Below are 18380 nucleotides of genomic sequence, written 5' to 3'. Positions count from 1 at the left end.
AGTTATACACTATTAATGTCTAACAGGAGGCCAGAGATAACACCTTTTACCAGTGCCCTGCTCTGAAAATCAAAGCTGTCCACTGCATGCATCGATCATTTTGCTCTTTAGATATACACGATATCAACACCATATCGCTACTGGTTACTTTGACGGAATCCACTTTTCTCAACGCCTTCTTCACCATCCTCGTGACTTCAAAAAGGCTTCCCAAATGAACATCCTTATCCAAAGAAACGCACTCCAACAAGCAATGATTCATCAGACTCGTTATCCACAACCACTTTTCCCTTTTTATTCCATTCTTGGACGTCACTGTTGTCCACTTATCCTTCTCACTAACTGTACTCAATGCGCTCTCAGCTTCGAACAACACTTCTGCTACTGCCTTCTCAACCTCTCTCCACTGTCTGCTGGCTAGCTACCTCCCGCTCTCACGAGACTCATGTCAACCGGAATTGATTTGGGGAAACAGAACTACTATTGGCCAACTCTCTCCCATCTTGCACTGCTGCTTCCTATATGCTAATTGAACAGTACCACCCACTCCAGCTGAGGGAAGCATGCTGGGTAGCAGGTCACTACTGAAGAGAACAGCTGCTATGGTGTTACAAGGCTTGAACTGTGTCCCCCTAGTAAAAAGGATGTCAAATGCGGATGAAATGTGTCATTAATACCTCTCTTATTGCTGAGTCATGCCGAGGTGTATTTATGTGAAGGGTTGTCCTTCAGATGGAAAGCGTTCATGATATGCTTTAGTACCATTACATGTTGAAATGTATTATTCTGTACACTACTGTTCACTACTGCCTCAACCACAGGCTGACCTGTACACATTCAAATAAAAGGGAAAGCCACTTAGTCTAGTACAGGGTTCCCTAACTGGCGAACCGCGGGCTGAATTTGACCCTGAATCTAGTTGATGATCCCAGCCCTAGTAGTTCAGCTGTGACTTGTACACAAACACAAATGTGTGCGTTTGATGTAATTGCGGAAGTTGCGTGCAAGAGAGTGTGGGCAATATACTGTGTTAGAGAGGATTTGTGTGTTTTCTATCAGTGCGAGTTGTGTGTATGTGTTTTTTTCCAGTGTCAGTGTGTCAATGCCTGTGTGTTGTGTGAGGTGGCTGGTGAGATGAGATAGAGGAGTCGTCTATCACAATAGCTATTGGCTGAGTGACGGCGTCTGTATGAGCTGGGCTCCGAGGCTGTGCCCACGCACGCTCCTCCACCCAGGTGGAAAATGAAGATATGTGGAGCTGGCTTATCTGGCTGGTGGAACAGGTGGAACAATGTGGGCCAGGTGTAACAATGTGGGCCAGGTGTAACAATGTAGGCCAGGTAGAACAATGTGGGCCAGGTGGCACAATGTGGGCCAGGTGGAACAATGAAGTTACGTGGAGCTGGCTTATCTGGCTGGAAGTCCACATCACTATCCCTTATCCCTTCCCTGGAAAGTAAATAAACCCTGGGATAATTAAGTCCCTCTAGATTGATCATGTGTGTGTGTCGGCGTTGCCTTCCCCCTCCGCAGTGCTGGACTGTCCTGCGCTGACCCTACAGAACTCTCGTAGTCTAGACACTCTGTCAGACCTGAAGCTGCAGCGTCTGGAGGCGGAGCTAGAGGGGGTGCGGCACCAGGCCCAAGGGGCGTGTCAGAGGGAACAGGAAGTGAAGGCCGAGTGTGAGAGACTGCAGGAAGAGCTGAAACAGATCCAGAACAACCACATAGAGAGGGTCAGTGAACAACACACACACACCTAACACACTGGTAAGTCTTACAAACTGGTACATTCTCCCTCTATTTTCTAAAGCATAGTCAGTTCTGTCTAACTCTTGTTCTCACTTGGCTCTTACTTCGAGCACCTGCATGCTAATCTGTTTTCCCGTTCTTCTTCGGCAGGAAATGACTTCGTCGTGTGAGCAGTGTGATGTGGAGTGGATCAAGAAGGTGGGAGATGAGCAGTAAGTGAAGACATCAACCATTTACTGTGTGACACCTCCATAAGACCTGCAACCTTTTAGACTGCGAGAGGGAGAGAGAGAGACACGGAGAGAGAGACACGGGGAGAGATGAGAGGGAGAGAATAGTAGTAAACAGTAACGTTTCACTAGGAGCTGTACCTGACCCATATCTGAAGGTCTAGACTCTAGTCTAGAGGGTGTAACGGTTTGGTCTGGCTAAGGTAGCCACATTAAAACCTAAATGAGCCCTTTTCCATGCCCGTGAACTCTGCCTAGAATAATGGCCTATCCATCACCTATACATTCTTTGATGTATTACTAGTACAGCATAGCCGCGGAAAGTACACTGAACAAAAATATAAACGCAACATGTAAAGTGTTGGTTCCATGTTTCGTGAGCTGATATAAAAGATCCCAGAAATGTTCCATATGCACAAAAATCTTGTTTCTCTCAAATATTGTGCACAAATGTGCTTACATCCCTGTTAGTGAACATTTCTCCTTTGCCAAGATAATCCATCCACATGACAGATGTGGCATATCAAGAAGCTGATTAACAGCATGATCATTAAGGAGGTGCACCTTGTGTTGGGGACAATAAAAGGCCACTCTAAAATGTGCAGTTTTGTCACACAACGCAAGGGAGTGTGCAATTCGCATGCTGACTGCAGGAATGTCCACCAGAGTTGTTGCCAGAGAATTGAACGTTAATTTCTCTACTATAAGCCGCCTCCAATGTACAGTACCAGTCAAAAGTTTGGACCCACCTACTCCTTCCAGGGTTTTCCTTTATTGTTTCTCTACATTGTAGAATACATTGTAGTCCGTGCATGATAATGTCGCATGGATCTGTACACAATTCTTGGAAGCTGAAAATGGCCCAGTTCGTCAATGGCCTGCATACTCATCAAACATATCACCCATTGAGTACGTTTGGGATGCTCTGGATCGACTGTACGACAGGTAGTTCCAGTTCCCACTAATATCCAGCAACGTTGCACATCCATTGAAGAGGAGTGGGACAACATTCCGCAGGCCACAACAGAATGATCAACTCTAAGCGAAGGAGATGTGTCGCACTGCATGAGGCAAATGGTGGTCACACCAGATACTGACTGGTTTTCTGATCCACGCCACTACCCGGTACCAACAGATGCATATCTGTATTCCCAGTCATGTGAAATACATAGATTAAGGCCTAATTAATATATTTCAATTGACTGATTTCCTTATATGAACTGTAACTCAGTAAACTCTTCGAAATTGTTGCATGTCGCATTTATATTTTTGTTCACTATAGTTTGGGAGTGGGGATGGTGCAATTTTTCTCATGGGGGGGGGGGGGACTATTAAATGCCCATTTTTCAGCTGCGTCCTCGGCACCCCTCCTTCCCGCAGTTATGCCCATAAGCCTTGCACTGGATAATTATGTGAGCCTCAGTCTCTTTCAATGTGGGGAACAGACTTGTGATGTGGAGCACAGTTGTGTGTTGTGTGGTAATATATAATACAACAATAGAGGGCAGTGTGGGCACAAGAGCTTCCTGAAATACAGCAGTTGTCATTTGTTGTTTCTCAGAGGAACCAAAACTCACGCTGTGGACCCCTGTTGAATACCCCTGTCCTAGACACAGTCACGCCACACACAGCTCGCCCACAAGCTAGTGCAAAACCACACTCACGACAAGCTTGAGGGGAGTGAAATGCAAACGCTGTTTCGATAAGAAAGTGGAAGTAAAGTGTATGGTAGAATGGCTTAGGTTGAGTGTGCTAGAGGCCTGGGAGGGGAAGCCGACTACTTTTCCAGTCACATCTTGCTTTCCTATCCTTACTCACCAACCTACCTGCTAGCTGTTATTTTCTTTCTGAATGGCAGCTTACTTCTTGTAAGTGCTCTCATTTATTGTAAATGGCTCAGATTCACGTGGAACTGGTCATGTGTGTTGCATGTTCTGGAGAGCAACAGTTTGGCCCTCAGAGACACTTATAATTGGCTTCAAAAGGTCAGGAAAAATTGAGAGATTATTGAATTTGTTCATTTGATTGTGTAGACTGTTATGGAATGAACTTGACTTGTAATTGCTTTGTTCAGTTCCATAGTATGGAGATCACATTTTCAATGTAAAACCAATTCAGAAAGACAACGAGCCAACTGTAAGGAACAACAAATAATATACAGTAGATCATGTGTTATTACAGCCACTGGGCAAAATAAGGTTGAATCAACATTATTTCCACATCATTTCATCCACAAAAAAATCTATCGATGATCTTAAATCAACTCGAAAAACGGATTGGTTTTGCAAAAAAGTCATCAACGTAAGGGCATTTAGTCTTTTTTTTCACCCAACTTTGAACCTAAATCCAATGACATGGTGATCTTTTTTGTTGATTTCACGTTGAATTCATGTAAATTGGCAACTCAACCGAACATTGAACTGAAGCCTGTGCCCAGTGGGTAGCTTTTGACACTGTGTAGGCTGTGGACACGAGAGTCGAAAGCCAGCAATCATTTAGTGCTTATCTTCATCAGAGACCTAAAGAGGGCTATGGAGCCTCATTACCTCTGCCTTTGTAACTTTATGTACCAGAATTATGTACCAGAGGACAGCGGAGTCAATCACCACCTTCCGGAGACACCTGAAACCCCACCTCTTTAAGGAATACCTAGGATAGGATAAAGTAATCCTTCTCACCCCCCCACCTTAAAAGATTTAGATGCACTATTGTAAAGTGGCTGTTCCACTGGATGTCATAAGGTGAATGCACCAATTTGTAAGTCGCTCTGGATAAGAGCGTCTGCTAAATGACTTAAATGTAAATGTAATTTGTCATCCATTGCTATTAAATAGCATTGACCAAATGGAACTTTTACTGAGAAATGATATGGTGTATGTATGTGATGAGTTGTATTTTGGATCTGCATTTCTTACAGTTGAGTGAGAGCAGACAGGCCATACTCAATAGCAGAGCAAAATAGATGTTAGAGCACACAGGCCAAGAAGCTGTGCAGTAGTTACAGAAACAGCAAGCCTACAGTCCGTGCTCTCTGTGTTTTCAGAGGTCAGATCCAGCTCATACGGCCCACACCACACACTTAATCTCCCACACACAACCAACATATAGATTGGCTGTCATGAATTTCTTCCTCGCTATATAACAGTCATCTTTCCTCCTACACAGGCACACACAAACACACACACACACACACACACACACACACACACACACACAGAAAAGGCATGCCCGAAAACACACACACACACACAGATGTGTGTGTTTCTGTTCCATCTATTTGAAATATACATTTGATTTACTGCTGAGTATTTTGTATTTTGTATTACACTGTGCTGAACTACACTCCAATGTATTTTGTAACAAGAGACTTTCGAGGGTTGCATTTTGTACTTTCAAAATACTAAATACTTTTCAATGCCATTTAAAAAAAAACATTTACATTTTGGTAATTTAACGGACACTCTTATCCAGAGTGACTTACAGTCGGTGCATTCTCAGTCAGATAAACAGCAACATATCACAGTCATAGCAAATACAATGTGTCTATAACTGTTACTGAGAATGTTGGTGTTTGGGCTGGCTTCTTGCAAATGTATTTCTGTATTTTAAAATACATTATACATGTATTTTAATGAAATACATTTCAAAATACAAGCATTTTGTAGTTTATTTTGATATATTGAGCTTGGTATTGGTACTTTGTAATTGTATTTTGTAATTATTGCCAATCCCTGCACACAACACAGACTCAAACACTTCAGTGCATTGAAGTCTTGGCAGTGTTTATGAACCAACAGAGGTGTTCACACATAAGATACTGCACAAGGTGCTGTGAGTGAGATGTGTTGCTTTACAAGCCATCTTTTCAAAGATTGTCAAAAGGCACAGGCGACGTAGAGACTTGTTGTAACGGTTTTCTAGGTGTGAAGGAGTCGGACCAAAATGCAGCGTGTAGATTGCGATCCATGTTTTAATAAACAAACGTAACACGAATCTAAATACAAACACTACCAAAAAAAACAATAAACGTAACGAAAACCGAAACAGCCTATACTTGTGTACACTAACACATAGACAGGAACAAGGACACTAAGGACAATCACCCACGACAAACTCAAAGAATATGGCTGCCTAAATATGGTTCCCAATCAGAGACAACGATAAGCACCTGCCTCTGATTGAGAACCACTCCAGACAGCCATAGACTTTGCTAGATCACCCCACCGGCGACAATCCCAATATATACACACCACATACAAAAACCCATGCCACACCCTGGCCTGACCCAATACATGAAGATAAACACAAACTACTTCGACCAGGGTGTGACACTTGTGTGAGCCGCAGTGTGAAAAGGAAGAGTTGCATATGTCAAAACAGTCAATAAATACAGTTCTGTGTGAAAAAAATGTCGAGAGGCGGGAAACTGTCACTCAGACATTCCCCTCGGACTGTAAAACAAGGTAAGGGGATTTCAACTCAAAGCGAATACAGCTACTTCCATATACATGAAAGAGTTGGATAGAGGCAGTTGGGAAGAAGAGAACTGCCCCCCCAATGTCATCAGTGGTTTCCACAGTTCCTGTAAGTTATAGATGATCTATTGTATTTTCAGATTGTTGTGAAGGTGTTGGTGGGGAGTTATATAATGAAGGGGCTTTAATAGCCCACTCTGTCTGGGTCATGCATAAATGTAGGGGTAGGCCTGTCTGAACAACTGGTTCTATTGACTAACTGGTGGAACTTATGAATGCAATGTCTCTGTGGCCAAAATGACAGAATTTTGTGGAATGCTACCTTTTCATAAATCTTTAAATAGAAATTAAATGAATTGATTCTGAGGTTAACATTGAGATGTTCCACAGCTGTGATTCATTTGTGGTGGCAGCATCATTCTCCTGAAAAATAAACGGTGAAGACCGATTTATGTATGTAGGAGAACTATCGAGGGAAATGGAAAAGATTCACAATAATGACAAGTGATGACTGTAATTTCCATTATCTGATGGTTTAGTGTTTGGTGATGTTAACTGGTTAAACAACCTCAGTGTGATATGTTTTCTATTGGTACTGCATGTGCTTCCCTCTCCCTTCTACGCACAGTGGGTTGTGAGTATGACTCATAATTTGAGACTTCTCATGGCCATATAGAATTATTACAATTGCTCAATTTCTGGTCGTGCAGGTGAAGTATATGGGAAGTCGGTGTTTGTCTGACACCATATTTCTCTTATCTTCCACCATCACTATGCATCACTATGTAGAGGAAGTGGAGTCAGATTCAAGTAAAACACAGAAGGTTTTATTGAAATGAGTTTGAGAGATAAGCTTTATCAGATCTGTTTGGGTACACATTGGCACCTATCTTCCTCCCTCCTCCCCATTTTAAAACGTTGTCTGTGGCGATAAACCTGGTAGAAATTATAATACAGTACGTGTATCATACAGTATAGTTCGTGATCTTTGTCGTTTGGCTAAATACAGTGATTGTTTCTCTACGGGATAAAGATCAAAGATATAGGTGTAGTGCATTAGTGGAGACTAACAATGTTCTCAGAGAAGGCCTGCCGGTTTTGACTAGCAAAAGTTACTTTTCGTAAAAGGTTAGGAGAACTTGTGCAGCAGGTTAGGAAAATGAACGTAGCAGGTTAAGATAATTAGGTTATGGTTAGGAAAAAGGTTAGCTAATATGCTAAAATTGTCCCTGATGCGACTCGAACATACACTATATACACAAAAGTATGTGGACACCCTTTCAAATGAGTGGATTCGGCTATTTCAGCTACACCAGTTGCTGACAGGTGTATACATTTGAGCACACAGCTATGTAATCTCCATAGACAAACATTGGTAGTAGAATGGCCTTACTGAAGAGCTCAGCAACTTTCAACGTGGCACCGTCATAGGATGCCACCTTTCCAACAAGTCAGTTTGTCAAATGTCTGCCCTGTTAGAGCTGCCCCAGTCAACTGTACATGTTGTTATTGTGAAGTGAAAACGTCTAGGAGAAACAACGGCTGCGAAGTGGTAGGCCACACAAGCTCACAGAACAGGACCTCCGAGTGCTGAAGTGAGTAGCACGTAATAATTGTCTGTCCTTTGTTGCTACACTCACTACCGAGTTCCAAACTGCCTCTGGGAGCAACGTCAGGACAACAACTGTTCATCGAGAGCTTCATGAAATGGGTTTCCATGGTCGAGCAGCCGCACACAAGCCTACGATCACCATGCATAATGCCGAGTGTCGGGTAGAGTGGTACAACATTCTAGATGATTCTGTGCTTCCAACTTTGTGGCCCTTTCCTGTTTCAGCATGACGATGCCCCCGTGCACAAAGCAAGGTCCATACAGGAGTATTTTGTCAAGATTGGTGTGCAAGAACTTGACTTACCTGCACAGAGCCCTGACCTCAACCCCACTGAACACAATTGGGATGAATTGGAACGCTGACTGCGAGCCACGCCTATCGCCCAACACCCGACCTTACTAATGCTCTTGTGGCTGAATGAAAGCAAGTCCCCGCAGCAATGTTCCAACTAGATGTTGGCATTCCATTTCATCCCAAAGGTGTTCGATGGGGCTGAGGTCAGGGCTTTGTACATGCCAGTCAAGTTCTTCCACACCGATCTCGACAAACCATTTCTGTATGGACCTTGCTTTGTGCACAGGGGCATTGTCATGCTGAAACAGGAAAGGCTTCCAACTTTTGACACAAAGTTGGAAGCATAGAATCGTCTTGCATGTCATTGTGTACTGGAACTAAGGGGCATAGCCCGAACCATGAAAAACAGCCCCAGACCATTATTCCTCCTCCACCCAAACTTTACAGTTGGCACTATGCATTGGAGCAGGTTGCGTTCCCCTGGCATCCGCCAAACCCAGATTTGTCCGTCGGACTGCCAGATGGTGAACCATGATTCCACACTCCGGTGAACACATTTCCACTGCTCCAGAGTCCAATGGCAGCGAGCTTTAAACCACTCCAGCCAACGCTTGGCATTGCACATGATGATCTTCGGCTTGTATATGCGGCTGTTCGGCCATGGAAACCCATTTCATGAAGCTCCCTAAAAAAGTTATTGTGCTGAAGTTGCTTCCAGAGGCAGTTTGGAACTCTGTAGTGAGTGTTGCAACCGAGGAAAGACGATTTGTACATGCTACGCGCTTCAGCACAAGGCAGTCCAGTTCTGTGAGCTTGTGTGGCCTACCACTTCATAGCTGAACTGTTGTTGCTCCTAGATTTTCCACTTAACAGTGTTGAAAGGGGCAGCTTAGGCAGGGAAGAAACTTGACCAACTGACTTGTTGAAAAAGTGGCATCCTATGACGGTACCATGTTGAAAGTCACTGAGCTCTTCAGTAAGGCCATTCTACTGCCAATGTTTGTCTATGGAGATTGCATGACAGTGTAGGTGCAACAGGTGTAGCTGAAATAGCCGAATCCACTAACATCTAGTCCAAAGCCTTCCCAGAAGAGTGAAGGCTGTTCTACCAGCAAAGGGGGGACCACCTCCATATTAATGCCAATGATTTTGGAATGAGATGTTCAACAAGCAGGTGTCCACGTATCTAGCTACAACCAGGACTAACCTGAGAAAAGACTGTTTCCACTCATGCGATTCTGCTGAAGAGGTAAAAGATGCACTCTCTATTTTTTCAATGCAGTCTGATTTAACACACCGCTTCATTTTATTGTCTGTAAAATAAAATCATATTAAAACATTGCTGAGGTAGGTCAAATAAATTACACAGCAAATACCAATAGGCTGCGTTTACACAGCAGACCAATTCTCATCTTTTTTCACTAATTGGACTTCTGACCAATCACATCAGCTCCAGAAAAATATCTGATGTGAAAAGATCTGATATGATTGGTCAAAAGACCAATTAGTGGAAAAAGATCATAATTTATCTTTTTTTGTAAACGCAGCCATTGTGTCAGACTCTTTTTTTTTTCTTTCTTTTTTAAAGCTTCACATTTTCCATAACTAGCACCTCACGCAATAGGATGTGTGTCCCTTTTCTGTCATATCACCATATTGTCTACCACCATCAATTTCAATTCAATTCAAGGGGCTTTATTGGCATGGGAAACATGTGTTAACATTGCCATCATCAATGTTCCAGTAAATCACAAGAGTCTTATGTGAAATATTTTTTTGAGCTCAGATAAGCCATGTTTTATCAGATCATAGGCTGGATAGCGCATACACACTGCTGCCATCTACCACAACCACCGCCTTTTCGCTCTTTTTAGGTTTTCAAATACCACCCGTGTTGCCTTGTAACAGAGTTGTTTGAAATAGCTGCCTCGTTACCATGGAAAATGCTTGGGTGTCATGTTGAGACAGCTGGCTGTCTACTTTACGTCTGACTACTTCACAATGGTGTGATTCATGTGTGATTAATATGATTGGTATTCAAAAAAATACTCTATTATGCAATGATATCAACAATGTAATTGGTATGCAGTCAATCTGGAGATGAGAAAGGAATGCATCTAGGAACTGCTTAGATCGACGTATGATAGATGTCAAGTGTAAATAACCATGGACATTTTGAAAACTAGAATGCATTTAGTCAGGTAACCTCAGTGTGCACACACATTTGAAAGCAATATTAGTAGAATGATTTCAAAGGGGGATTTTGATTGTTTGGTTGGTTGGTTGATTGGTTGATCAACTCGGTTCTTTCCCCCTGCAGGGTGAATTTGGCACTAGCCTACACAGAGCTAACTGAGGAGTTGGGACGTCTGCAGAAACTGAGCTCCAAACAGAAAGAGATCCTGAAGAAGACCTCCCAGGAGCATCATAGCCCAGGTTAGTAACATCGCTAGAGAATGATATATGGCCCACATTTAACAGGCTAGCCCAGGTTAGCAACATACCTTCAGAAGTTTACATCTTAATACAAGTTGTTTTTTTTTATCGTTAAAAAAACATCTTAAAAACATATTTAAAAATATCCTTTAAACCTGACCATGACGTCACAAAATACTCTATAATAACGTCGTTGCAACCCGTTTTGTCCGCTGGGAACATTTACAACTTTCAAACTGCAGCGCCTTTTGTCTTCCTCTGTCATATCAACAGCTACCTCTTTACCACAAACCCCAACCCAAAAAGGTGGTTCAATGCATGCTTCTTTTTTTCTTTTTTTGCAGACACTGGGAAGGGTAATGAACAAGTTACATCTTGAAAGCAGCATTGTCATACTTGCTTCATTGGCCCATTTGCATAGATATTCTTTATTTGTTGCTGTCACAGTACCCAACCTGACACACAAATCACAGGATGGGAGAAGCACAGGGACTGCTGTAGAGCAACACCCCTTGAGCAATTACAGATAAAGAGCTTTGCACAAGGGCACAACGGAGGTAGGGAGGATATGGGACATACAGTATACTACGGCTTACAGCTCACTCCCTCAGCTCGGGAATTTTAACCGGAAAAGAGAGGAATGAACTAGACTCTCAAGGAACTGGAATGTACACTACATGACCAGAAGTATGTGGACACCTGCTCATCGAACATCTCATTCTAAAACCATGGGCATTAATATGTAGTTGGTCCCCCCTTTGCTGCTATAACAGCCTCTGCTCTTCTGGGAAGGCTTTCCACTAGATGTTGGAACATTGCTGTGGGGACTTGCTTCCATTCAGTCACAAGAGCATTAGTGAGGTCGGGCACTGATGTTTGGTGATTAGGCTTGCAGTCGACGTTTCATTTCATCCTGTCACGTAGAGTAGGCCAGAAGGCTAAACTGGATAACCTAACCTCTATCAAAATAAAAAGATGGCGGAGCCGCAAAAGTTCTTCTGTGCAAAGGTGTTTATTTACAAGTGATTCCGGAACAAAAAAACAACAGTACTGCCATCAACGTCTACCTTATGGGACAGCTTAAAAACAATGCTGCCCCATCCACAGCTCAATCCCAAAAAAAAACCCCTCCATGACTGAAAGAGAGGCTCCTTTTGTAGGGCTAGCCCCTCCCCTCAGAACAATTAACCCTGGTTAATTAATCAATTAACAATACAAACCTACATTTTCCATGAACTAAACATACTAAAGGATATACATTGCAACACAGTTTTAAACAATATCACAACATAACATTTACAACATTACATCACTACTGACAATATCTTTCAATATGCCCATATGCATTAATGAGCCATTTGGGACAGGCACTATAAAGCCAACCCAATTCCCTTAGCTCGGGTCCTTTTCCAGCTTACCCGGAAGCTACAGAGATGGAGAGAGAGGAACAGACAAACAAACAATGCGCTCATCCACAACATTGATAAGTATAATAATCATTGTATCTCTCAAATATGAACATTGACAAGTGTGAAATGCATGCACCAAGACAGAAGTCAACTTGTGTGTCGACCCACATTGTTAACTTATCTTATAATGGCGCAGGGAGGAGTGATGAATATGTGTGTGCGTTAAAGAACCAAATGCTGCCCGCGGCCAGTGACGGACTTCTACGTCACACATCCCAAAGGTGTTCGATGGGTCTGAGGTCAGGGCTTTGTTCATGCCAGTCAAGTTCTTCCACACCGATCTCGACAAACCATTTCTGTATGGACCTCGCTTTGTGCACGGGGACATTGTCATGCTGAAACAGGAAAGGGCCTTCCCCAAACTGTTGATACAAAGTTTGAAGCACAGAATCATCTAGAATGTCATTGTATACTGGAACTAAGGGGCGTAGCCCGAACTATGAAAAACAGCCCCAGACCATTATTCCTCCTCCACCCAAACTTTACAGTTGGTACTACGCATTGGAGCAGGTTGCGTTCCCCTGGCATTTCACTTCACAATAGCAGTGTTGGCTGGGGAAGCTCAAGCAGGGAAGAAATTTGACGAACTGACTTGTTGAAAAAGTGGCACCCTATGACAGTGTCATGTTGAAAGTCACTGAGCTCTTCAATAAGGCCATTCTACTGCCAATGTTTGTATATGGAGTTTGCATGGCTGTGTGCTCAATTTTACACACCTGTCAGCAACAGGTGTAGCTGATATAGCCTAATCCACTCATTTTAAGGGGTGTCCACATACTTTTGTATGGAGAAATGGAAAAAGTCAAGGGGTCTGAATACTTTCTGAATGCACTGTAGTGTAAAGTAAGTAGGCCTACAGCAGTTTTTTTACTCCTGGGGTTGCAGAGCTACATATACAATACAGATGTAGGATCTTAATTTGAGCTAGTTTGCTCCAGCAGGAAAGTAATCCTGCAGCAACAGGAAATGTGAATTATTACATTAATTATAATTAATTAAAACATTTTGTAGTGGTTGATACATGTTTTGTTAGGGCAAATGAAGTCTGGCATTTTGAAGTAGAAATGACAAACTCTAGAAGCCTTTTAAAACCTTGAATACACTAAAAGTTTGCATTTCCTGCTATGCAGGACAATTCTTAGCAACAAAATAATGATCAAATGAAGATCCTACATCTGTATGTGTGCTGAAATACTTACATTCTCTCCTCAAGTCTCTGTTTTCTCTCTATTTCAAGACTCTGTGGAGAGTTCAAGAACACCATTTACCCTTTTTTCACTCAACCGCAGAACCAAAAATGCTTCCCCTTTGAGATGCTTCTGATTCATCGATGCACCCATCTTTTTTTGTTTGTTGCTAAATAGCTGATAGCTGTCACAAGATTACAGGAAGCATCTCACACTGTACTGTAAAATGTGTCAACATTCAATTAGATCTGTGTCTCTTAGGTGAGGGGAAAATAATGTATTCATAAATGTAATTATTTTTGCCTCGTCGAGTGCGCTGCTTGTGGTGAATTGATTTATGCTTTGTGATCAGACAAACATATTTGCATTGCAAATCCAGAGCAATACAGAGTGTCTGACGCACTGTAAAAAAAAGTAGAGAAATGTTATTCAGGAAAATAGCATAATGCGATATGGTAGATATGAAAGATTATACACTTTTTCTTCATTATCAAAAATATAGTTGATTCTGTGTTATTGCTAGAGACGTTACCAGACAAACTCCTCCTGGCCCTAGCTACTTCTCATACAGATCACTCTGTTGTCACAGGGAATTTTCCTGCACACCAGAAAATACTCATTGTAGTGTATTTGAGGTTGAAAAAGGCTTCTAACGTTTGTAATTTCCACGTAAAAAATGTCAGACTTGATTTGCCCTAACAAAAATGTATCAACCCCAACAAAAATGTCCATTATTTATAATCCACATTTCCTGCAGGATTACCTTCCTGCTGTGTGAAATGGAAATGTGTTTTTTTGGATTAGGGTTAAGTGACTTGCTCTATTAGGGTTAAGTGACTTGCTCTATTAGGGTTAAGTGACTTGCTCTATTAGGGTTAAGTGACTTGCTCTATTAGGGTTAAGTGCTTTGCTCAAGGGCAGATTGACAGATTCGAACTAGCAACCTTGCGTTTACTGGCCCAACGCTATAAAGGCTAGGCTACCTGCCAACCACCTGTATGTCCAGTGCATTTGGAAAGTATTCAGACCCCTTCCCTTTTTCCACATTTTGTTACATTACAGCCTTATTTTAAAATGTGTTAATGTGTTTATGATTTTTTTTCTCAATCTACACACAACACCCCATAATGACAAAGCGAAAACAGTTTTTATTTTATTTTATTTTAGCTAAGTTATTAAAAATAGAAAACAGAAATACCTTATTTACATAACTATACGGACTCTTTGCTATGAGTCTCAAAATTGAGCTCAGGTGCATCCTGTTTCCATTGAACATCCCTGAGATGTTTCCACAACTTCATTGGACTCTACCTGTGGTAAATTCAGTTGATTGGACATTATTTGGAAAGGCACACACCTGTCCCACAGTTGTCAGAGCAAAAACCAAGCCAGGTCAAATACATTAAAAAAAAAAAATTTTTTAGAATAAGGCTGTATTGTAATAAAGTGGGAAAAGTCAAGGGGTCTGAATATTTTCCGAATGCACTGTACTTATGAGTAACAAGTAACAACAGGCTTTAGTCCTATTTTGGCAAGATGTAATAACTTTTGTCTTCGAGAGACAGTCTTGTGTGCTGCTCTCTGACTCCCCCTGTCTCTTCTGTTTCCTCAGTCCAACGCCAATCCCACCCCCCATCTCCCATTCATCACCAACGCCACTCCCCTGTGCCCCAGCGCCACTCCCCCATCCCGCCCCAGCACCACTCCCCCATCCCCCAGCGTCGCTCCCCAGTTCTCCAGCCACAACGCCTCTCCCCGGACATGCACCGACGCTCGCCCCTGCTGGAAATCAATGATGGGCCCGCCTCCTACTCCTGCCGGCCAGCCAGCCACCACCTGAGGGCTAGCTTCCAGGGCCGTCGCAGCTACTCCGAGGTCGCTGACCCTTCGGCCTACCAGCGGCCACTGCGCCTCAGCCTGGACCCCGTGTCCACCCTGCCCAAGCCCCGGCCCTACAGGGACTCCAGCTACTCCAAGCAGCATCAGCAGCACCAGCATGGAGGCTCACAGCATGGGGGGTCCCCCCACAGAGGAGGCCAGCTCCGAGGTTCCCAGTCTGGGCTGCAGAGGGCCGGCAGCGAGGTGGGCCTCCACGAAAGTTCCCGCCACGCTCGAGAGCTGCCCTTCCCCCTGTCCGAGGTCTCTCCCAGGTCTCACCTGCACTTTGAGCCCCCGCCACCCCCCACACCCGCCCCCCAGCTGCCGCAGTCCTCTGAAGACGAGGAGGAGTGGACCTGCCCGCACCCCATCAGCCCCCCACGGACGCTGGGCGTGCCCAACAATGTGTCGCCTCATGGGGTCATGAGGGGGCCGGCGTCCTGCTCACCCTTCCCCATCCCCTCCAGACCCAACACCCTGACCTGCCACCCGTCAAGTTACCTGCACACAGAGCACGCCCAGTCCTGGCCCTCCATCAATGTGAGTCACACGCACACTCTATCCCAAATATGCTGTAGAATATCATTATTGTATCACAACAAATCTCAAAAATGGTAAAATGGGTTAAGGTTAGCTTGTTATCCCCCTCAATCAAAATATGTATTTGAAAGAGAACTGCCCTTGACTTGTTAATGCCTTCCTGCACTGTGCTATTTAATGGGAAATGCTCTGTGTCACATGACATTTGTTCCAATGCACCTTTACATATGAGCTTATTTTCTTCATGAATGAAAATGGTCCAAATATTATAATTGATAGTTGCCATAGACCAGGGCTGCCCAACCCTCTTCCTGGAGATCTACCATCCTGTAGGTTTTCAGTCCAACCCTAATTTAGCATATCTGATGCAGCTAATAAGTAGAATCAGGTGTGTTAAATTAGGGTTGGACTGAAAACCCACAGGACGGTAGATCTCGAGGGTGATGGCTGAGCAGCCCTGCCATAGACCCACACTGCTTGTTGACGTGTGTGTGTGTGTGTGTGTGTGTGTGTGTGTGTGTGTGTGTGTGTGTGTGTGTGTGTGTGTGTGTGTGTGTGTGTGTGTGTGTGTGTGTGTGTGTGTGTGTGTGTGTGTGTGTGTGTGTGTGTGCGCGCGCTTTGGATACAGCTGTGGATGGAGACAGAAGAGAGTGACATGAGGAGCTGCCCTCTGTGCCAGCTCATCTTCCCCATTGGTTACCCTGATGACGCCCTCATCAAGCACATCGACTCGCACCTTGAGAACAGCAAGATCTGATCGCCATGGCAGCACTGCACCCTCTTTTTAGTTGCTACTGTTTTTTACTTATTGTGGAGTTATTTTAGGTTTTATTGCGTTTTTAAGCTGGCTAGCTTTTGTTTGACAATACCTGAGGGCTTTTTGTGGGTTTATTAGCATGTTTGGAAAAAATAGGTGGTTTAAGAAATGACATGGATGGCGTTGAGGTTCATGACAGACAATTTCCTTGACAGATGCAAGATCAGGGACATTCCAGGCAACTTGCAGTCCATTTCTTTTTATATCTCACACTTTACCAGTACTACTTGCTGTAAAGTGTCCTGCTTTACTTTCCTCTCTACCTATGTACAGCAATACAGACCAACACAATGAATTCCTGGAATTATTTGGATGACTCTAATGGATAGATCCAGTCTGTTTTTTTTATTCAGGGCTTCAGGGCTTTGCGAGTTATGTTATGGAGAGAGTATGGCTGTGTTAATTGTGTGTAGAAATGTGTCCTGCAGGGCGGGCATGTATTTGGGGTGACGACCTCGCTGTAGTGGAGTGGAAGGAACGCATAGGCAGTTTATCTTTAGGCTTGTGGCCTGATCAAAACTCTATATGAATCTTAGCACCTTAAATTAACCTAAATGATCCTATATTAAAGCATAATTTACCCCCCACCTAAATTTTCCAGTTAATGTATAGTTTGATATATCTGTTCAGTAACAAGTCAAAAGAATCTTAAGATATATTTTATATTTTCTTCTCCAAATGATAATATGTCACACATGTATCATGTTGGTGACATTTCACCCTCACAGGCTTACACACAGCTGTATATGGAACGTAGGAAAGGAGGACTCCTTATAGGGAAAAAGAGTGCATGGAAAATATTTGTATATGATAACAGTGATTCAACTGGGAGTCTCTTTAGTCTTCCTGAAGAAACAACCTGAAAACACTTATAGTGGAACACTATTTATCACTTTTGTCCAAAAGAAAACATTTCTCAATCCTTACAGTCCAACACTGGCACACTTAGTATTTTGTATCTTATACATAGATATCTTAAATATAACATCCAAAATTCAGAGTGAGTGTTTGGGGTAATATTATGGAATCACTTTTTTTTTTTAATTGAGTCGAATATGTTGTACATAATTGTTATCTGACGTTTTGGTGAGACACAGTGGCTGCGTTTACACATGTCAAAACACACCAATCATAGTGTAACAGATCCGAATTGGGCTGCCTGTGTAAATACAGCCAATGTCAATGTGTATCCATCAATGCATTTAGGTGGTTGTCAATTTTGGACAAAATTATATTCAGAATTCACCAACATGTCAAGTTGAACAATGAAATAACACAAGGGCCATACATTGATTTGAGCAAATCAGTGGCCTTTTAGAATCCACAAATATTCTATACTGTTATGTATATTCATATATCACTCTGTGTAAAACTTTTAAAGCTGTGTACAGACAGGTATTGTAAGCCTAATGCAAGTTCTTCTGTGGTCCATAACTTTAATCAGGACATCTGCTATTAATAATCTCTATTATCCTGGCTACTAATTTAAAATATACACAGACAAACCACATTCTGCTATTAATCTATTTTATGACCTACTGGTTTGAAGTACCGTTCTTGCTAGCTTATCTTCAATCAATTTAACAACCTACATGACTAATACAGAATGCTGTTGATAAGCATTTGATATATTCTTGGCCCAATTTGTTATGTACCAAAGAAGAAATGTAGCACACCATGGTTTGGTTA

The 18380-nt window shown here is 42.8% G+C and overlaps 1 protein-coding gene across 1 annotated transcript in view; it reads left to right on the top strand.

Annotated features, from left to right (window-relative positions):
• The window catches only part of tbkbp1 (TBK1 binding protein 1), a 78905-nt gene extending 61919 nt beyond the window's left edge, over window positions 1-16986 (top strand). The window contains exons 6-10 of the mRNA XM_052490269.1: window positions 1534-1736; window positions 1903-1964; window positions 10685-10800; window positions 15069-15874; window positions 16503-16986. Of these exons, the coding sequence (XP_052346229.1) occupies window positions 1534-1736; window positions 1903-1964; window positions 10685-10800; window positions 15069-15874; window positions 16503-16631 (1316 nt within the window). The 3' untranslated portion in view covers window positions 16632-16986. The remainder of the gene's footprint in view (window positions 1-1533; window positions 1737-1902; window positions 1965-10684; window positions 10801-15068; window positions 15875-16502) is intronic.
• The last annotated feature ends 1394 nt before the right edge of the window (window positions 16987-18380 follow it).

The sequence above is a fragment of the Oncorhynchus keta genome, chromosome 3, assembly GCF_023373465.1.
Source record: "Oncorhynchus keta strain PuntledgeMale-10-30-2019 chromosome 3, Oket_V2, whole genome shotgun sequence".
NCBI lineage: Eukaryota > Metazoa > Chordata > Actinopteri > Salmoniformes > Salmonidae > Oncorhynchus > Oncorhynchus keta.
The sequence above is the reverse complement of the archived record's forward strand: the minus strand, read 5'-3'. Positions and strand labels throughout refer to the sequence as shown.